Consider the following 16914-nt stretch of genomic DNA (forward strand, 5'->3'; position numbering starts at 1 on the left):
CTGTTCAGCAGGGAATAAAATTTCTTGTACTCCCAGATAAATGCGTGAAGTACATTTGAAAAGGTTTTGAGAGTATATTTTTACAATAGTATTATTTATATCACACCACAATGAGTACTGGGGAATTAGGAACAGGTGCATTGTGTCAGCCCACAGTAATTATACTCCAGTACTCAAAGTATCTCTTCACATACAGTATAATAGATTGTGCTAATAGTAGTCCAGCTCTGCTTAGTTCTATTTAGCTCTAAGTAAAATTCTACCTTTTTATCTTCATAGAATTTCTAAGAACAAAAAGAAGAATTTCAATATCCTTCCACTCAACTTCAGGATTATTTAACTGCACCACTGCAGTCCCTGTTCAAGTATCCACTTTTTATTTCTAGTCTCTACTTACAGTTTCTAAATTTAGTCCAGAACTTTCTCTTCAGCCTTTCTACAATTCATATCTGAGTTCATAGATTTCACTGAAGTGACACTATAAAAATAGGAAGTATTTATTTTTGTATTGACTTCATCCGTTTGATAAAAATGGCCAAGTGTTTTAAGGTTGTGAAGTGTGGGGTTATTCAAAAAGATTTTTCTTGGAAAGTGTGGAAATGTCAGCAACTAACCTAAGCCTAAATTATATCTCACAGTTGATAAGAAACCAAAGTTTTAGACTGAGTACTTCATTTTACCATGAAAAGAACAGGGGTTTAATTGCATTTGCATCTAGAAGGAACTACTGGAGCATTAAATTTGCCATATTTTTTTCAATTTAAAATGCACTCAGCATCAAATTAATACAAGTTACCATAATTTTTCAATTTCTTCAAGAGTTCCTTGCGAAACAAGTGCAGAATGTGTCTCAGCTGCTGTTACTGAAAATCCTCCCTCTCTCCCTAATCTTAGTTCATTCTATTTTATCTCTAAAAAGTTAGTATTCTCAAAGGAAATTCCTGATTCAGAGGAGCAATTCCACCTCCGTAAGAGAAAGCTTCCTTGTTTCAGAATTGAATAACATGCCTTTAAAGAAGGGCTACATTTATGACTTTTACTGAAAGAATAATCTGTCACCATCCAAAAAGTATTTAAACATTTTTAAAAAGTTACAGAACAGAAACCAAAGGAAATTTTTAAGTTGTATAAAAATAAACTTTCAGAAAAAAGAAATTACCAACTATAAGATACCCTATTTCCTCTCAGATCTGCACAGAGGAGCATATTTGGTAGAACTGGCAGAGAAAGATGATCTACATGACTACCAGAGAAGGAGTGACAGCAGGCACAGATTTGTGTGCTCTGTGACTTTTACACTTCTACTATTCAGAAATACAGTGAAAATACACTTGGGAAAAGAAAAAACTTAGTATCTGACTATCAAAAGCCTCCAGAATTCTGTGTATAGATTCTCTTTAATGTGTTTATTTTGCAGCAACAAAGCATGGAGGGAAAATTTACCCTACTTTTGAAGGGTTAAGAAAGGAATTATTACCTCCTACACTGTCTAACATGCCAGAAGATTTTGCAATCAAAAAAAAAGAAACTGCCTGTTGGATAAAAGATCATGTACCCCAGAGACAAAAGTAAATAAAAATCTGCATTGCCTTGGTGAAACTTTAAGCTGCCTATAGTACAGGAAGCTGTCAACTGGGAAGTTAGGACTTCATCATCTAAACTCTTAAGACCTGCTTCACTAATAGTATAACACTTGGATAATATCATGACCCTTTTTTTTTTTTACTAATACTAAGAAGATTCAAGTGCAACTTTGAATGTTTTTTAATGAAGAATATGCAAACAGTCTTTCAAACTGTCTCTTTCGAAAGTAATCACAGCAAGAAGAAATTGCCTTATAAACTCAGTAGCTTCAGCGCTTTGTGTTAACTCAGGATTTTTAAGAGTTTTGAATACAAAATCCCTGATACTACCAAAACTAAAAATCAAAAAGCAACAGCCCCCAGAAGAGCACAAACAAAAAACAATCCCCCAAACCAACCAAAAAACCCACCCAGTTCTTCATGCTGTGCATTGAATCCCTTTATGCAGTAAAAAAAAAGGAAGTGTGACTCTCAAACAATTTAGCACCAAATTTACCTGATATTTTTTCATGTCTAATGACAAAAGCAAAATCAGGCTAAAGGGATAAAGAAGAATAATACTTACAAATTTATAACCCCATCCAAGTGGTGTTTTGAGGAAAATTGCTGGCTGCCCTTGTCTTGCTTATGCTGACTCTGTCCAAGCTGAACAAACCTGTGAAAAGCAGTAGATGGAAAAATAAATCAAAGAGATAAAGGAACTATCATAAAAAAATTCATCAAATGAAAGAAACTAACACTAAAAAAAGAGGTTTTGAGTTGCGTTACAAAATGCACCAATCATGACGTACTTCTCTGGTGAAGAAGAGGGATTTTTAAAAGTTCACAGTGGGTGCATGTGTGAACTCAGAACCTCCTTTGAAAACAGACTTGCTTATCAATTGGTGTCATCAGGTATGCCATGGGATAGAAACAGGCCTTCCTGAAGAAATAGAAATAGCCCTCTACAGTCAACTTTCTATGTCTTTTTCAGAACAATCATTTAGATGAAATCAGGAAAACAGATAAAGTCTCTCATGTTTCAGATTTAAGTTAGTCCTCTGCCAAATTCAAGTCAGTTTATTCATTTGAAATGCTGTTAGTCCAGATCACTTATTTACAAGCACAATCTTTTGGGACAATTCCCCCATCTTCAAATATTTGCTGGAAGACATTGCCAAAGACAAATACTGTCATGGCTTTTTTTCATGGCAACGAAGTGGAGCAAAGTATTACAAAAAGTAGTTTATCACTAAAAAAAGTCAGAGGGTTTCAAATATTTCTTGCACTAAATTTGTTCACTCTCCAACACATTTGTGTGACGGAAAAGTAAATGTTAGTTATGATTTAATACTTTAATTTTCTGAGGCAAAAGGTTTTTCTTAATAGTTGGCTTCCATTTAACTTTAAAAATCTCACTGGTCTATTTCAACAATATTTACTACATTTTAATAAGCAACAACTACCAGTGTAAAATCAACAGCATGAAAGAGTGTACAGAAGTCAAATGAGCAATAAATTTCTAAACAACTTATTGCAGCTTTTCTTTCTGCTCCATTCAGATTCTATACTGTAGAAAAAAAAGCCTCAGAAACACACAACATCACTTTGGATGTTGAAGGGATAAATACTTACATTTCTAAATAAGAGAATTATAAGTGGAAATCAAGATAATTAAGATCTTCTAGTGCAGGAGCTTGCTATTGAAACCAGCTTAAAAAGCAAAAACCAAAGGCAAACTGATGGCATAAGTATTTTAATTAATTGCTTTAAATTACTCAATACTTTGAAACAAGCAAGACCTAAATGTACACAAGCAAGTTACCAGATATCAGTGAGATAACATGCACAGTTGATATGCAGCATACATCCTCAAATTATTTTAGGGACCTCCTGTCCCTTCCCACCTCAACCAACCTGTGCTTCTGTGATTTGTTTTGAAGAGAATTAAGTTATCTCAGCCATCAGTGAAAAGGGGCTGAATAGATTCAAATTACTTTTAATCTGCATTTGCAAATAGGCTTATAATACAGATCAGTTGATGTAAAGTAACCTAAAGTCCTTTAAATCTGCAAGATCCTAATATTAATAAAGAAAAAAACCCATGTAACATGTCCAAGGATATCATGTAAAGTCAGGATCCTACATCTCCATTTCCCTTATTACAATAGCACAAAAAAAGCTCAGTGTGATAACTGTAATCATACTGTGAGAGAAATTGCTGCTATTCTCAAGCGATGTACACTTTGGAAAGTATAGATTTTACTGACATCCTTTATCACATAAATCAGCACATCAGACCAGAAATAGCACAATGTCTTGTTAGCTAAAAGAGGTAAGGAATTTGTAATTGTTTTATTTTTAAAACCTGCATTCATAGCTTAAAGGAAATTAAATGCAAGCTTTTTTTTTTTTTTTGGTCTTAAAAAAATATGAATAGGGAGCTTCAAAGCCCCCATGGGGTTTATAGTGTTACAGTTACAATAGACTGAATGCTAGTCCAGTCTGAAAAATTATAAAATGGGAAGTAGTTGCAATTCTGGATGTTATCACGGAGTTGTTCATCTACACAGAGGGACTCAGAGTAGACACCAGCTTGCACTGGGCCATTTGCAGAACCGCAGTAATTATCTGCTATATCACAGGAAAATTGGCAAATTTGCACTCATTTTCTAGTGGTTCAAATAAAAAACTAAAGTTAGAGGCATAGGTGAAGTTAAAAATTTCAGAGATAATGAGAAACATCCTCTTCAGCCCTATTCAAGTGTTCTATCTTCAAATTACTCAGCATTTAGGAAATAGGTTGAAATGGGAATTTCAAAGAAATAAAGACTGCAAGAGAAGTAGCTACCCCTAAAGAAAAATTAACTGAAAAAGACTTTTAAATAATAATAAAAAAATATTTCAGGGGATTAACGAACTAAATCAGGATGAAACATCACATATCACCAGATGAGAAGATTGTATAGTGAATTAAAATTCACCTCAAAAATTGAAAAGGTTTCAAATATAACAATGTAGTCCCTGGTATTACATATTAGAAAATAAACAGAAGTGCACACAAAGCCATTTCAATGCATGTTTCACAAGTATTTACTTCAATATATGCACAGTGTTTTTCTGAGATGACTGTGGATTTCTGTAGATTTCTTACATCTCTTTTTTCAAACATCATTAATTCTACATCTTAAGCAGGTGTTTGAAACATTAGTTTATTAAGCAAATGTCATTGATCTGCACTCCTGATGTCTTGCATAAGCAATGCTCACTTGACAACAGTGTTACAAAACTTTAGGGACTAAGAGGGTCTTCAATTTGTATCTAAATTTCTCCAACCAATCTCCAGTACTTAATTCCCATTATTCTGACTAGTTTTCGAAGAAAAACACTGCAGTTCAGGAAAGAATCTCCTCCACCATGGAACTGAGTAAATGACATTTTGGCTCGGTTCTAGTTTATCTGTAGCTTGTATTATTCTAGCTCACTTTTGGTCCGAATTAAAAAAAAATTCAAAATGTTCAAATTAATTTTCTGGTTTAAGAAAAAACGAAAATTTGAACCAGTTTCTTTTTGGCTTTAATGTTACTGTGTGATATTGAGGAGAGTATGTGAGAAAAATAGTGTAACTACACAGTTTTTAACAAGAGCAACATGTAGCCAGTGCTTTCTATGAGGTAATGGCAATTCAGAAACAGCATTCCTGATACAATGCCTTTTGTTGGTGATGCGTATCATTAATCTGCTGATTGCTCTTGGGGAGCAGATAGTTCATGGCTCCTGCAGGAACAGTTACAACTGTCTTCTAGAGGAGAAGAGTCCAAGTCACTTCAAACTCAGAAGACCAAGATGTTTCAAGATAAAAAGCTAAATATTATTCAGAAAAGCGATTTTCCTTCAAAAGTCACAAACTATTTCCTTCCAAAAGTCACACAACTATTTAAATTTGAGTAAAAGGTAACAGTTAACACATATCTCTATGAGTAAGACATTATGTTAAAAAAGGAACAACTTCTATTGTTTTGTATGCACTTTTACAGAATAAGCTATTTCACTTATGACTGATTTGAATTAGTGTAATTCAACATTTGAAAAATGCAAAAGCCACAGACTACAAAGCTTACAATAATGGGACCGCTTCTATGGAACTTACTCAACTTCCACTGAAATCAGAGTAGACACAGACATCTGAAAACAGTTTCATTTTAAAAAGAGAATAGTACATATACCCAAATATCTCTAAAATTTATAGTTTACGTAAGTTTGATCAAAGGCAGCACTTTGACAGACTGCATTTAACTACCTCAAATAATTTTTTACTGATTACTACTGAAAAGTTATCTCACCTAGTATATATTGCGAGATCATCTTCTGAAGGAATATCTGAAAGAATGACTCCATACACATCTTTTGTTGATTGCTCTACATTCTGGAACATAAGAAGAAAGATTCAAACTGAGAATACTGTAACAACATGCAAAGAAAAGTTTGCTTATAAGCACACAACTCTTTCTAAATTTAAAAATAATTTCAAAAGCACACAAAACCAAATAAGTTTCTTATACAAACAGTAATCTTAGCTTCTGCATATTTATATATTAAAAATTTTAATCAACACATAAAGAATTCTTGAAAGATAACATCAGATAAAACAACATACTAGGAGAATAAATTATATTCCTTGAACATAATGATGCAGTTATTAAATTCTGTTCTGTGTTGAAACTTAATATAGAATAAATCATATTCGTTCAGAACATGCTCCCACATTTGCTTTCACAGTTCCTGCTGTCAATTCTGAAATAATTACAAACCTCAGGTTGAACAAAACTATTTCTATTTTATACATTACGCAATCATGTCAGTCAACTATAACAAGGGATCAATGCACCTTCAATACTGCACTTTGTCTAATGATTCAGTGCTAAACTGAGGGGGTTTACTGACAAGTCACATATGACTGCAAGTCAACTATAAAGACAGTTTTCTTTTAGTTCAAAAAGATCCAAAGTCAAAGAACTTCAGAAAAATATGGGCTCACCGGAAGTGTAAATGCATTTTGTTATTAACTTCTCAGAGATGTGGATAGGAACTAGCTGTTTGGGTTCCCCAAATAATAATGAACAGCATGCAAATTGTGACTAAAACTCAATGCATGAAAAGATACTAATAAATTGGAATATATTTCTTCACATGCATTACTAAAAAATCAAAATAACTCACTGAATCGAAATTCAATAATATTTTAAATCATATTTTGTGTTTACATACATTTTTCATTTAAGCGTCTTAGACACCTAAAAAAGTTACCTTAAATCTGAATGTTAAAGTGTGTTCAAAACAGAGGGGCAAAATAACATGAAATAAATTGTGCAATACTAGGAACCAAGAGTAAAATTTAAGGTTGGATTTCTGTTTAAAAAAATCTATAAACAGTCTGATTTGCTGGACAACAGGTACTCCACTATTCAGAGGTAATGGAAAACTTTCAGATAAAATATCTTGCATAAATAGAAATAAATGCACTTGTATTGGCTTAATCCAAATTGTCCAAAGTTAACACCACATAAATTCACAGTTATTTTATTGAAAGTGCTTTGTTATGGTTAGGAAGAAGGCACTGTTGTACAGAAGGCTGAAAATCCATTATGTGAGAACATACAACCCTAGGCTAAGGACTGAACAGAACGAAAATCTGCATTGTGGAAAAAACCCAAAACCCTGCAGTTTTATTGTCCGTTGCCTATCAGGTACTACATTTTATACTGACTAAGGTCATAAATACTCAATTTTCTTCAAAAGTGGTAACGTGTACAAGGAGAACACCTTAACCATTTAAATTAGCTGTGATTACAAAAAATACAACACCCTCCCCCACAACGTAAGTATTTTCCAAATTTCTGTAATCTCCATTAGCATATCCTTTTGCTAAGACAGTTTCAGTGGTACAAGAAAGAATTTGAAGAACGATTACTTGAATTAATGAAATAGGTATTTCCATAATACTTCATACAACTCAATATTTTTATTAAATTAGCACCCAAGGGATTTCAAGAACGTGGGAGTTATGCTAGCAAAAAAGATTAATAGCCCACAACGGAGAATACACATTCTTTCCATCTGACTGTGCTTATGCAATTTATTTCACTATTTTATTCACCGCCAATATCTTCAACTTGAGTAGGAGTAATGTCATAGGACCAATGAGATAAAATTACCATGCACATTTCTTGAGTCAGTTTAATTTTTTTTTTAAAATGCCAGACCATATAATTATGAAACAGCAATTTAAAAGCGTTCACATAAATATGGTTGAAATTTATACAGATTGAACATTAATTTACAGTTACACTGACCTGAGCAAGTGGCATCATCCAAAAAGACTTGCTTTGTAATTCAAAGATGTGGTACTCAGGACCTCAGGCCTGTACTACAAGTCTTTCAGGATATTTGCTCCAGTTTGGAGCTAATGGACTAAATGTTGATTAGGTAGGTAGATCAAGTACATCCTTGATGAAAAGGAATCCTATCTGCATGCTCCAAGACCACCTGGATGTGTGCCAGAGCATGGTAAGTGGCAATAACCAGAGGTGCACTATTGCTCTGAATTAACACACTAACATAGATGTATTTTATGCTTTATGTAATGTTCTGAGCACCTCTCAAATACCATAGGTTTCTTTTTTTTAGTGCTATTTTCTTTTGTGTTTCACTAATACACAATAAGAAGAGCAGAGAAGGTTTATAAGCAGTTGTGTAATATCTACACACAAAAATTATGTTGGAGACCTTTTTCACTAAATGCCTCAGAGCTTTACTTTTGACTGTTCGATAATGTTTACTGTTTTTTTCCTAAGGAAATGTGAATTTAAGCCTTCTTGCCTATCACAATAATTTCTTACCTCTGTGATTTTTGTATTGTCTCCTGTATCAGTCACCTTTACTGGAGTTGAACGCTGAGAAACAGCACCCTCATCTTCTTTATCTGTCCCAGAATCATCTTCAGAACTACTTGAGACTGCTTCCTCACTTGGGGGTGGAGGAGCACTAGCAGCTGTTTTGCGCTGCAGCACGGTTTCTTCTCTATTATTTTTGTTCCTATTAGGAAAGGCAGTATGTATTTATGAAATCAGCAAGACATTAACAATGAGTATTTAAAATTCCTAATCTTGGTTACAGTCTTTCTGGGGAAATAAATTTCATTCTCTGGAACAAGTTGTTGCTCATCTTTTGAAATCCCCGACTGATTTCTCTTCTTCAATTTCTTCTTATACTGGGGCATTTAAAGAAAGCCCAAAGGATTATGTCAGCTTTTCTCCACCAATCCTCTGATTCATTACTAAAATCCCTCCCCACAGCAGAATAAATAAAAAGGAATAAAAATTAATTGAGACATAATATCTTTGGTTTTGATCCAGGAAAAGGTTCACTCTCTGATTAACAACAATATCCACTCCAGTAGCTTTTTTAATCTTGGTCCCAAATCCTAATGATAATGTCATTTTTTTCTTTATTTTCCATACCTTTCCCCTCAGTTTAGTTCTTTAATCAGTAATATTTCTTTACGTAGCATTTCTCACTCCAGAAATTCCAGTCAGTATAAAGAGGTGCCTTATTTGTACGAAGACGTCAAGATGCAGTGTTTAAACATAGGTAGGCTAACACTGGTTTAACAGTATACGCTCTGAAAGGCATACATTACTCATCAGAAATTATACTACATCCTTTGCATCCTTTCCTACTGGCCAAAGAAGGGTATGTGGTTGCACTTTCCTCTCAGACACTGTCACAATCTTTCAGGGAAGGCAGTTAATGAATAGACATTAACTAATGAATTGACAGTTTACAGACAAATCCCTGGAAACAGGAAAGAAACATCTCCTTGCTGACATGGCTGTCCATATGTCATTGACACTGTGCATGATTAAAGGAAGACAGGAACATGCTAAGAGGTTTTGAAAACAGCATACAGCTTGGTGCAAGTGTTATTTTGAGTTGCAGGTCTAGTGTTCTCATGAGCATCACTTGAGCTCTAGGGTAGCACACCATGACTGTTAGAAAGAGTTCTGTCTCTTGATGTCAAACTCATACAGCAGTTTACTGAATTAGCTAAACTTTATATGCTCAAGAAACATGTACAAGCAAGTAGGAGAGTCCTTCCAGAGGAGTCTGAGAGCATACCCCACCCCCAAGAATTCTTACAGCAGGAACAAATGACTTGAGGGAAAAAATACCACAGGCAAGTTCAATTTCTGGCTCAGCAGAACCTGACATCTTCTTAGATTGAAGTTTACAGAAAGTTACGAAGACATGAGCACTCTTTTTAGAGGAAATTAAGGTTTCTTGTGACCTTCACCTCAGTTAGAAAAGTAGGGAAGATAACAGGCTTGGTGCTGTGACACTACCCTGGGGAGCCTGTTCTAGTGCTATCCAGTGTTATCCCCACCCCACTTTCGCACGTACTCAGAAGAGGCCAACATCAAATTACCCTAGGGACCAGAACACTCACAGACAAGAAGAGATAAACAAACCCTTCAGAAATGTCATAGATCAAAAAGATGATGACAAATGTGCAAGGCAAAGGTACCACCTCTACCAGAGGTTAAATATGGGTAAGGTGGAAGAGTGAAGCCTCTTTTTACCCTGCTATACAGCCAATGCAGAGCAAGCTTTATGAGTAATATCCAGGGAGTCCTGGAATGTGACTTTGACTGAGATGATTCTCTGTGTCTTAACAATCCCTAAAAATCACAGTAGAGAGATTAAAGCAAAGTGCCTGATAAAAATGTAAAATAGTCAAGTATTTAATGTAATATCTGAAGACAAATTAGTCCAAAATCTGGCATAATACCAAAGCGGAAGAATAAAGCTTCTCCTCAAAGTACCAGTAAACTCACAATTCTTAGTAGAGATAAACTCTGCAACAATTGAACAGTCTTCCTGTTTATTCCCAGGAACATCGGTAGCATGAAATTAGGTTCTGCTAATGATAGGCATAGTCTACTCTCAACATTTATTGGCAGGGAGATCAGAGAACAACATGAGACAGTCAAATGTCCTAGTGTTCAACCAAACAGCAAGTTTCCAGAGGAGCTTATAATGTGACTGCACAGGGTTAGTCATTACTGACAAAAGATTTCCTTCGTGTGAGGTATCAAAGATAGAACGAATTCAGGAAGAGTCCACATAGCCCTTGTGTGATACAGCAAATCAAACACAGCAATGGAATAAACAGACTAACAAAACATGTCCAGGACGCAAAAGCAGCTAAATGAATCATTCATTTGCCCCAATAACTGCTGCTTAATTGTTTTATATAATTTTATGTGTAAATATTTTAATAACCCTTTAAATCAAAAAAACTATGCTGAAATTGGCATTTATTTCTGTTTCAGGATATGTTCTCTTTATGAAAAAATTATCATTCCTCAAGACAATACGCATTCCTGTCATCTCCAATAGAGAATGAAGTTGCCACCAGTATGAAACGATGATCAAATTTTAATAACTTCTGTGTATTATATATAAAAATCTTCTCATGAATTTCACTTACAGGAATATGAGAAAACAGAAAATATTGAACAAGTCTGAATTAAGAATTTCTAGTGTCAAATGAAAATCTCAAATTAGATGTGATTTTCAAAGTGTAAAATTATACACTGGTGTATAACACCAATGAATTATTTCCCATGTAACATAGAAAATGCTACACAGACACACAGAGTTTATGTATTTTCATTATAATTCCATTACTATTGAATCAGAACAAGATTTCCCATTTCACACTTACCCCAATACAGATTTTCCAGTTTCATCAGGTTTACGAACAGTAAATGGACTGGGATCAATTCCCACGTTCTTAGGCATAAAATCTCTGCCAAAATAGTAAGGAAAAACTGTTTATGAGCAAAGTTCAACACATACAATTTTAAAGTTTTCTGGAAGAACAACCTCTAACATCTATCCTTGAATAAAAAAAAAATAATTATAAAAAGAGATATTGAGTTCTAACTTCATCTTTACAAGTTACATATATATAACCTCCCCAGGTATTTAAAAAGCTTTCAGTTGCATTATTTAGTCCCATAAAACAGCTGCAAATATTGCCACTGGCGAAAGACACTAAAACAATGTGCTTCATTCCCGTGCTGAAGAAGCCCCGTAACTCAGGGCTTCATATATTGTTTTCAAAATGCTACCAGCACTCAAATTGGGTCAAAAAGGTACATGAAACATAATCTGCCTAGAAGTCTTTAGCTAAAGCATGATTCAGATTATACTCAGAATATCCAGCTGATGGCTGACAACAAAAAACCCCAAAAATATCTGGCAGCTGTGAGAACCAGACGAACTGGAGAAAACAACTGTAAAGTGAGAGCAGAACTAGAAAACAATTGTGTTGAAGGTAGACTCTGTGATCAGAGTCCACAGGCAAAAGCTAATTTGTCAGCCTTCAAGTGCCCAAACATTAGACTCCATAATGGAAAATAATTGGAAATTTAAGCATTATTTTAACAGACTTTTTTTTAGAGTAACATTTCCATGCAGTACTGTGACTTAGTTTCGAGAACTTTGCTAAATTTGAAGTTACACATATTTAAACAAATAAATCAAATGCACATTTAATTCACACCAAATAAACTGCTGCCAAGGATTTAGAGCCATAAAACGTCCCACTATACCGTGCAGAATTGGTCATTGCCAAGCAAAAGGTCTCATCAAAACTGCTCAACTCATACGGCCTAAAAAACTCATTGTGGATATCGATTTCCTCTTCATATTTGTGGAACTTCTTCACTGTCAACTTGCGTCTGTTTTCAGCACTTGTCACTGAGGGGTAAAAGAATATTTTTACTAACAATTACTGACTCTCGCAAAAATCTAAAAAAAGAGTAGCCTGCTCACCTAGCCAGCCTACCAGGCATTTTTTTCTACAGTTATTTACTCCCTGAGATAAGAAAATATGACATGAAGATGTGTTGCATATCTTCAATAAGTATACATTATCAACCATCATAGTTTGATTTCCCTTCATGATGACAGTTCTTAATAAAAGATGCTCCACTGTAGCCCAGAGAACTAAGATACACTAGCTCTCCCATGTCAACTGCAACAGGAATGTAATCACCAGCACAGACTATAAATATATGTTAGTATGGAAGCAAAATGAAAAAAAGGATGAAGCGTGCCCTGGCTCATAAACATATGGAAGTCAAGTTTTAACCAAGTAGGCAGCTCTTGCAACCTGCAGTTGGAAAATCACGCCTCACTGGGAGGAAAAAACTAAAGAAGTATTTAACAATCATTATTTGGAAAGTTTTCGGTTTTTTCAGATTTGGGATCTAATACAGTTAAAAATAATTTGTAACTAAAATTTCTTTTTCAAGATACTCTTGCAAGGTAAGGAGAAAATACAGTTCCTACCTTCATCGAAAGGAAGAGGTAAATGCTTCAGCACACCCGTGGTCCACCAGTAAGTATAGCTACAGGAAAAACAGAAACATGGTTGATACAGATGATTTGATCTTGTATCCAGTCTAAATATTTGAACATAACGTTTACCTATCCATACAATATCACTTCAGCAAACACTGCTTTAAAACTCAAGTGTAAAAGAAAGTAAAGAATTATCCTTGGATAGAGGATTTCAACAGGCCCTTATTCAATTACTTTGCTCTCGGGTTAGGAAATTTAAACACATGAAGCTCTGTACAGGTATGGAGGGAAGTATAGTTCTGTTCCATTAAAAAAATACATAGCAGGTGCCTACCTCTACAGTACTGAAAATTAAAGTCTTAGTACATATAGAAGGTATTCATGTATTTCTTTTGTTCTGGTCTTTGGGGAGGGGGAAAAGAGGCATTTCCTCCCACTTGTTATTCAGATCCTAAAATTTAGAAGAAGGGTATGAAGAAATGAAGGTCAATGATTATAAAATCGGATGATTGTCAAAGCACCTGATTTCTACACATAGAAATACATTTTGATGTAACAGTTGTCCTACGTCTGAGAACTGTATGTTTCTCCCAGGCAATCAGCAGTAGGACAAGAGGGCACGGGCTTAAAGCTCTGCCAGGGGAGGCTGAGGTTAGAAAGAAGTTATTTACAGAGAGAGTGATCAGGCATTGGAATGGCCTGCCAAGAGAGGTGATGGATTCACCATCCCTGGACGTTTTTAAGATGAGGCTGGATGTGGCACTGAGTGCCATGATCTAGTAATCACAGTGGAGTTGGATCAAGGGTTGGACTTGATGATCTCAGAGGTCTCTTCCAACTCAGTTAATTCCATGACTCTACGATTCTATTTTGGCATATCTAACAGCAAAATTCAAGCCCTGATGGAAGCTTATACAGGATTTCAGTAAAACAACTAAGGAAGTCAAGGAACATTCATAAAATAAATCATGCTTTATCTTTCATACATGTTTACACATTTTTATTATCTCTTCTCAAATATCTTTTAATTTCTTCCCTAAATTATTCTGATAGATTCTTCTATTTCATTATATGGAATGAAAAGACAACTGTCTTCAGTGATTTTTATTTCAAATATGTGTGCATTCACAATACTGTAAAGGCTGTAATCAGAGTATTAATGTGCTTATCTCCTACTCATGTCAACGTAGCCATCTGGAGCAAATACAATGGATATATTCCCATACCCAGAGACAGACTTGTTAGTGAGATTCAGCAGACGGTACAGAACAGGCAGGGAAACACACTTCAGTTCCAAGAACTGTGTGTGTCCTAGACAGAAAGGAATGGTCCTGCCTCTTCTCCAAGTCCTGCATCAGGGCATGCTAAGCAAGCTATTTTCTCTGGTGCCTTCAGAAGCTATGCAGACATACCCGGTCCTGCTGCCCGCATAAACCATAAGTAACGTGGCAACACAAAGTCTCCTTTTCGATATTCAGTGTGCTCTCACGTGAGTCACAAATTATATAAAAGTAATATATGAAGCTCATTATTAAATCTCTTCTTTCTAATGGAGAGGCAAATATAATACAGGAAAAGCACAGATAGACAAAAGAAGTTTCAATGACAGGAAACATCATCTTCCTACTCTTCCTATATCCTTGATATCATTATGAGTTTTCATTATTTCTTCTGCTGTTGTGCCCAAGGAATCCAAAAGAGGGACTGCACATACAGGCAGGAAGAACGTTACATGAAGCACATGCCCAATAGTTTCATAGAAACAAAAAATGACTTAGAAGAGATTTTTTCACCTATTTATTTCACTTAGTTATTACATGGAGGCATCATTTTGTTCATAGGAGGAAACATCTTTGTTGTATATTGTAACTGCTCAGAAGAAATTCTGTCAGAATGAAAGGTAAAACTAATTAACAAGTAACTGAAGAGTATCAACAATTTTTTTTAATGTTCCACCTCATTTGAGAACAGTATCTGTGTCAAATAAGAGACAGCTGTTTAACAGAGTTACAGATGAAAGGGAGACTAGAACATTCTCATATTTGCAATGTATCAACAGAAATAATTTTTGACACACAATAATTTTCAGAACCAGTAGGCAAGAAAATTAATATTGCATGTTTCATGTATGCTGGAAACAGCATTTGGTTTTACGGCTCATATGAGTTATCATCACGTGAAGCCTCAGGAGCTAATACAAAAGGACTGAAATTTAGAAACAGCCACATCATACGCCAGCTGCCATGATGGGTTAATGGAATAAGCAGCCAACAGGGATCGATCGCACTGTTTAAGCACTTCCAATTTTCCCAAGACAGAAATCTAAACACAGATATTCAGATCTACCATATGTAATGAAGAGCTTTAAGACTCGTGGAGCGAACAAAGACAAAATTGTCAAAATTCCTAAGAGATTATTTAGTTGAATGTCTGGTGCTGTTCTTTTTGTTAAAATAGATTTTTCTTAATGCACAGTATTTATAATCCTCAACAAAATAATTTCACATTGTGAAGCACTCAAATGACTTTAAAATTTTTATACTTTATTACTTCTGTATGTTACCATGCAACTACAGTGGAATGCAAATGAAAAAATGTAGTCTTCAAAACAGGCTAGACATGGCTGAAAGGAAGGTGGAAAATCATGGGTTTCTTGGTATGCACAGTCGCAGACTAAGCAGAGCAGACAGAAGAATAAACAAATGTTATCTTCATCACCTAATCTCAAATTCAACAATTAATAAATCTGACAATCAAGAACGCACCTGAATATTATTTAATGAAAGCGTAGTAACTGTACTTCAGTAAATTAGTGAAGCATTTTGCACTGCAGGATAGAAATTCATATGAAATTAAACTTCTTCTTTCAGTGCAATAGGAAAATTAAAGCAAAATCCTTCAAAACACTTCAATTCAACATTTTTGGATAATCTCTTGAAGGTTTTTTTTAAGCTATTATAAAACTTAAAAAACAGTAAGCAAGTTTTTGACGGGCTGACTAAATTATTTGATTAACAGCAGGTGTCTTTTAAAATTTGTTAGAGCAATACCAACCAAAACAAACAACAGAACAGCAAAATACCTTTGCCTGGTCTGTGACAGACTGAGGGTGTTCTTGTGATGCAAATAAAAATCAGTAGGAAGTTCCCAGAGATGTGGTTTTCCTTCTGAAGGCTTGAATACTCCCAGAAAGAGATTGATAGAATCTTGCCTGTCTGCATCTGTTAGACAAGAGGTACAATTAACACCGGAAACCCTGCAGAGCTCAAGCCCATTCAGGCACTGGTCCTCCGAGTATGTATGTCCTATGACCTCTGGGCTTCAAGCAGCATAAATGCAACCTCATTTAGACCAGACCTTGTGCCACACTGCAGGGCATGCGGGGCTGGTAGCAGCACTGCCTCTTTCCTTGGCTTCTCTCCCAGGAGCTAAGGCTTTACTGAAGTAAGACCTCACGCTGCAGCTCCATCTCCCACCCCTGCATATATGTGTATGCATGTGTAAGCATGTGCATGTATTTATACACGTTTCAGGAAATTTGACATATTGTGCTGAGTTTACTGCGAGCTAAATAACCGAAGAATGATTTAATGAAATTAAACAATATCCACACAAGTTTCCACAAAACATAAAAATTATTAAACTTCACAAACACCTTTTAGTAATTTGGGCTTTTTCCCTGTTGGTTTAAATAATTAATTTCTCTTGTCATATTTTGAGCTCCACCAAATTAAATAAGGCAAGTGCTAAAATCCAGTAGCACATACCACTGTTGATGAAGCGTGGTAAGAAATGCCATTCAATTATATCTTCAAAATCCCTCTTGCTGCCTAGCTGCAGACAGGATGAGTTACAACAAATATAAAGAAACACAGGAGTCAAATGAGGGCTCAGGGATGGGCAAGTGTACAAAGACAGC

The 16914-nt window shown here is 35.2% G+C and overlaps 1 protein-coding gene across 1 annotated transcript in view; it reads right to left on the reverse strand.

Annotated features, from left to right (window-relative positions):
* FIG4 (FIG4 phosphoinositide 5-phosphatase) overlaps nt 1-16914 on the reverse strand; it is a 63703-nt gene that overhangs the window by 9531 nt on the left and 37258 nt on the right. Inside the window, exons 16-22 of the mRNA XM_050315861.1 lie at nt 16078-16216; nt 12984-13042; nt 12242-12389; nt 11350-11433; nt 8462-8657; nt 5906-5988; nt 2149-2238 (exon numbers count right to left, since the gene is read on the reverse strand). Of these exons, the coding sequence (XP_050171818.1) occupies nt 2149-2238; nt 5906-5988; nt 8462-8657; nt 11350-11433; nt 12242-12389; nt 12984-13042; nt 16078-16216 (799 nt within the window). The remainder of the gene's footprint in view (nt 1-2148; nt 2239-5905; nt 5989-8461; nt 8658-11349; nt 11434-12241; nt 12390-12983; nt 13043-16077; nt 16217-16914) is intronic.

The sequence above is a fragment of the Myiozetetes cayanensis genome, unplaced genomic scaffold (genome assembly GCF_022539395.1).
Source record: "Myiozetetes cayanensis isolate MyiCay16 unplaced genomic scaffold, myiCay2020 scf2-11, whole genome shotgun sequence".
In the NCBI taxonomy this organism is placed as follows: Eukaryota; Metazoa; Chordata; class Aves; order Passeriformes; family Tyrannidae; genus Myiozetetes; species Myiozetetes cayanensis.